Below are 5,560 nucleotides of genomic sequence, written 5' to 3'. Positions count from 1 at the left end.
CAGGTCATGTGCAAATTTTGACCTAAAATATCGGATCAGATGAGATCCTCCTAAACTTGAGTCGTGTGTTGGAGGAGGGATTTAATTTTCGGGTTGGGTTCAGGTGGCTCAAAAATTCGACTCATGGTCATCTCTAAACCTAACAACATACGACTAATAAAGAAATGAAACGTAAAAGTAAGATTTAAGAAAAAAATATTTGGGTGACTAAAATAAAAGTATGAAAATTGATAGATGACCCAATATATAGTTTACCCTAATTTTTTATAAAGATATTTCCGATAAAAGTTATCTTTTTTAACTTACTAATTATTATGTTCACTAATTTAATTTAATATAGTATAATCATCTTTTAAAAATATACATATATTTATTTCTTAATTTTTCCACCCATATAATGCTGTGATAAAGTAATAATAAAGGCGTGAGTGAAATTGGGTAAATTGAGTTGGGGATTCCTTTTTCCCGTGGAAAAGTAGTGAAGTTAAACTCATCAAAATTGTTTCAAACTCAAAGGTACTTCTTTCATACTCTCTCTCTCTGTGTGATTTTATTTGTTAATTCGTTCTTTTTAAATGCCAATCATTTTTTTCACGACAACATTAGGGTTTATATTTGAAAGCCCAGAAATTTCAAGTTTAAATTTCTGTTTTTTTTCGTTTTAATTTCCATTTAATCACCATTTCTCTTCCCGTAATCTGTTTCAGTTCAATATCAGATCAGTGAGGAAGTAAGGGAAAGAAAAGAGAAAAATTTAGTAAGATTTTGTTTAGTTGGGGGAAAAAGCTTGCCTTTTTCCTGGAATGTGAAACCTGACAACTATTTCTTGTTTATTTCATTTTTTTTCTCGAGACTAGGTATGTAGCATAACTTTTATAAAGCTTTATTAGAGGTGAATCTGTGCCCGCTATTGTCCTCAGCTGTGGTTCGTTTTTGAAATTTTTGTCTTTATTGGTTTTGTAGAGATGCTTATTTATAAGAACATTTTTCCATGTAATACTTCTGCAATTAATTTTTATTCTGGAACTGGAACAGTGGGAATGAAAATTGCTTAATTTTGATGCATTTCAAGGCTTAAAACATGTCTGTCGATCCTAGTGGGCAAATGAATTATGTTGAAGACGATGCTTCCACGGGCTCTGGTGATAATGTTAACATGCTAGAAGGGGACAACAAGCGTCAATCCGTGACACCGTCAAGTTCTGGCAGGCGGAAGAGAAGTCGTAAAGCTAATGGAGATGCCATAGTGGATGCCATGCTAGAAATTGCAGCCGCTTCAAAATTGAGGGCATCGATAATTATGAAGAATGAGGACCGGTTTTCTATAAGCAAATGCATAAAAGTGTTAGATGAGATGCAAGGTGTTGATCAACGGATTTACTTTCTTGCTTTGGATTTGTTTGAGAACCCCAATGCTAGAGAAATATTTATATCTCTTAAGAGTGATAAAAGGTTGCCATGGTTGCAGGGCAAGTGTAGTTCTATGTCTAGTTCATAGATGAAATAGTTAATGACATTATTACTTTGTGTACCTTTTAGTCTCATCATTAGGTTTTGGCATGTATGACACCTTGAATTCATGGTTACTTGATTTGGATTAATGATCTTAAAAAATGATTATCAGTGGTTTATTCTGATTCTTTTTGTTTTAAAACCAAAAAAATATTGTTTGGTTTTGTTGATTGGATGTGTGATTGGTTTTCTTTTACAAGCTATTCACTGTTTGCATTGCATTACACAGTCTTCATTTGATTTTATATCACAGATATGTCGACTGGCATGGATGACCTTGATTTAGAATTGGATGAGATGGAACTAGTTGCTGCAGCTGCAGGTTACCATTACTATAATAGCATAACCAGGCAAATCCGTTGTGCTTCATTACCTAGTGGAAGTGGTTTTATGAATGAGGTGCTAGAAGGACCTGATGATCTTTGTCGAGAAATGTTCCGGATGGATAAACACGTTTTTCACAAGCTATGTTACACTCTTCGACATAGAGGTATGTTACATGATACAGCTGGTGTTATGATCGAGGAGCAGCTGGCAATTTTCTTAAATATTGTGGGACATAATGAACGCAACAGAGTAATCCAAGAGCGATTTCAACATTCGGGTGAAACCATAAGTCGCCATTTTAATAATGTTTTGAAGGCAATCAAGTCACTTTCTCGGGAATTCTTACAACCCCCGAATATCAATACACCTCTGGAAATACATAGTAGTAATCGATTTTTTCCATATTTCAAGGTTAATATCTGATGTCTCCTGTTTCATTATATCTCTATCATTGGTGATTCACTTAACTTTTTTTCTCTCAGGATTGTGTTGGTGTCATAGATGGAATGCACATCCCTGCACATGTCCCAGCAAAAGATCAGTCTCGTTTTCGAAATACCAAAGGTTTTTTATCGCAAAATGTTTTGGCAGCCTGCACATTCGATCTACAGTTTATATTTGTTTATCCAGGTTGGGAAGGATCTGCTGCTGATTCACGGGTTTTAAGAGCAGTCCTAGATGACCCAGATCAGAATTTTCCTCCAATTTCTGAAGGTTTTACTTTTGAACTTTTTCTTTCTCGAAACCCGGGTATGAGATTTACGGTTGCCTCATTTCTAATGAATAAATATAGTATAAGAATCTACATTTCTGTGCAACTACAGGTCCATATTTTTGTTGCATGATCGCTCGATAGCTAAATTTTATCTTCTCTTCATCACTTACCTTTTAGCCTGAAGTTTTTATTTATCATGCTGGTCACTTGATTGGAAGTGAAACTAACCCTAGACTTTTGCTCTTACAGGAAAATATTATCTAGTTGATACTGGTTACTCAAATATGGAAGGATTTCTTGCACCATATCCGGGAATTCGGTATCACCTGCATGAATATAGAGGTGCCAATCAACTGCCCAGAAATGCAAAGGAGCTCTTTAATCATCGTCATTCTTCTCTTAGAAATGTCATACAGAGGTCTTTCGATGTGCTGAAAGCTCGATTTCCTATTCTCAAACTTGCCCCACAGTATGCCTTACATATTCAAAGGGATATAGTCATAGCTGCATGTGTTCTACATAATTACATCCGACGTGAGGAAAGACATGATTGGTTGTTTTCTAGCATTGAGGGGGTGATGATGAATGAATTGCCCGATTTTGATGAGCAACCCGAGCTGCAATTTGCTGCCTCAATTCAGGAACAAATTGCTTCATCTTTACGAGAATCAATAGCAACCGTAATGTGGAATGATTTCTTAAATAAATGGGATCAGTGGTGATAATTAGCCAACAGAATTTAGAAAGATTGTACAAATATGTGTATACTAGTTCCGTTTCTGAATTCTCTTATTACCTGATCCAGTACTAGATCTTTCTGAAGTTCACTTGAGCAAGCTGTTTGATGTAGTGAAGAAATCGGTAGTAACACACTTCAAAAGTTAGCTGCAGGGGGACAATCGAGGGATTAACCGGCTTCCGCCCTCAGGTGCTGGTAAGTTTCAGTGTACTATGTAGATGCCATTTTGTAGTGATGAACTGTGGCATATAGAAGTTATCACTTAGTCGCTTCTTCATTCTTCTTTACTGGGGATGGATTTAGTCAGGGCTGCAAAAAAATTGAGAAAGTTCTTTCTGAATTCAATCCGAATTAAATCATTATCAACCCTATATTGAGTAGTGATGAATTATTGCTTAGACTCTTCTCCATCACTTAGCCTTGTAAGAGATAAAAAAAAAAGGCTTGGCGTTGTGATAAAGATATTATATGGTTGTTGTGGACATGGATGGTGTATGTATGTATAATTGCATCATTCGGAATATGCCAAGCCTTTTCCTACTTTTATATGAAGTGTGGATATGGATTTGGATGGTGATAGAAAATAAATTTGATATGAAGACCTCTGCCGGGTCATATGGTTCGGATTAGAAAGCTCGTTTCACGTTTTTCAAGACTAGGATACAATATCCAGTTCCAAAGTACTATGACTTTTGTGTCTCCACCTCGATGCCGATTCAACAAGTGTGAATTCGGACACAAATGGCTTGGCCGTAATCTTGGTCGGAGTTGCAACAGCTAATGTCAAATGTCCGCATCAACGTTCTTATCGTCTGAATTACTCAGTATCACAACTGACATTATCCTGAAGGAGTTCTAAAAGAATGATCGTATCGAAACTCCTTAGTTCAATCAGAAGGCTTGGTGGCCTCCCTTTAGGTGTGTGGGCAGAGTATTTTTTTTTCTAATGTATTTTCCTTAAGTTTAGCCCAGAAGATCATCCATCTGTACTTAACTATGATTCTAGTATCCTTCCACATCTCCTGTGCCAATGCAATAGTTTACACCATACTGTACTTTTAAGGTTAGTAATGAAGTAATCTCGGAAGAAGTAGTGCAGGTCTTTTTGACAATAAATTTTATTAGTGGGAATTGGTGAATGAGATTTTTAGTTTAGATGGAGAGGTTGTAGTCTGTATCCTCTTTCGAAGGGATAAAGGAGAAAGTGAAGGAAAAGAGGCAAGAGATTGTGAGAGGTCTCCTCAGTCTTATATCAGTGATCTTGCACATGATTATGATGGGTATTCGTAGGTTGATAGGATAAATGAATATGGCCATCTCATAATACCATAAATTATAATTGATAGGATAACATATTTTTTGTCTTCAAGTAGAGTACCATAATATTAATCAAAATTAAAATAATATATTTTATTAATACATCAATTCTTTTATTAAAAAAATCCTTTTAAGAAAAGTCACAATGGGTAATGGGTCATCTGTCTTAGTTTGCAGAGTACAATAGTTGAGATTTTGTTGATGAATTTTTGGGTGAGTCAGTGAGACTGAGTTATCAAGCGGTCCAACCATTACCATCGAATTCAATATTAGACAGACACCCAACATTAAACACAATTAGTCTCGTCATTCATCATTATTTGCTTCTTACTCACACGGTTCTAAATTACGGATATCAACATGTCACCTCACATGTATTTATATAATGTATGTTATTATTTTATAATTAATAATAATTTATAAATATTTTAAAATACATTTAAAAGATTATTTTATATTCAACTTATCAAGCGATATCAGTGATAAAAGATAATGTTATTTTTCTTAAAAATCTTGAATGGCATTATATTATCATGTAATCATCCAAGACTATTTACTAAAAATATTATTATATAATTAATTTCTATTTTTGTAAGAATATACAGTGACTTAAAATAATTAGTTTTTCAATCTGAATTTATTTTCATATAAAACAAATAATAGGATGGGTGACCATGTGGACCACATACTATTCAATCACAGAGACATTATTTAGCTTCAAATACAAAATACACGTACGTTGTCAGTGTCACATCCCGTGTGTGTATTATAGTCTCAATAAATTCAATTCTTTCTTTACCAATTGAAGCATTAAATGTTATTAAATAGAAGCATAATTTGTTTAGTTCAAATCTAAATTATATAAGAAAGATGTTTGTTTTGCTAAAAAAAGAATAAATTTGAATTGCATGGGATGGGATGGAGTAAGAGAGAGATACGTAGCGATGGGT

General features: G+C 34.5%; 1 protein-coding gene across 4 annotated transcripts; it reads left to right on the top strand.

Moving 5' to 3' along the window:
- The first annotated feature begins 429 nt into the window (after window positions 1-429).
- LOC120159647 lies at window positions 430-3,638 on the top strand. Of its 4 annotated transcripts, none has more exons than XM_039170219.1 (5): window positions 430-516; window positions 1,073-1,361; window positions 1,766-2,250; window positions 2,322-2,553; window positions 2,804-3,638. In XM_039170219.1, the coding sequence occupies exons 2-5, from the start codon at window positions 1,082-1,084 to the stop codon at window positions 3,274-3,276; spliced, it is 1,470 nt and encodes a 489-aa protein (XP_039026150.1). In that variant the 5' UTR covers window positions 430-516; window positions 1,073-1,081; the 3' UTR covers window positions 3,277-3,638. The 4 variants fall into 4 exon arrangements, with proteins under 4 accessions (XP_039026150.1, XP_039026149.1, XP_039026151.1 ...); XM_039170218.1 differs by having other exon boundaries at window positions 1,036-1,361; XM_039170220.1 differs by lacking the exon at window positions 430-516 and having other exon boundaries at window positions 869-1,361; window positions 2,804-3,234; window positions 3,360-3,638.
- Window positions 3,639-5,560: the final 1,922 nt, after the last annotated feature.

Source organism: Hibiscus syriacus, unplaced genomic scaffold, assembly GCF_006381635.1.
Source record: "Hibiscus syriacus cultivar Baekdansim isolate YM2019G1 unplaced genomic scaffold, ASM638163v2 tig00111372_pilon, whole genome shotgun sequence".
NCBI lineage: Eukaryota > Viridiplantae > Streptophyta > Magnoliopsida > Malvales > Malvaceae > Hibiscus > Hibiscus syriacus.
This window is presented reverse-complemented; position numbering and strand designations above follow the sequence as displayed.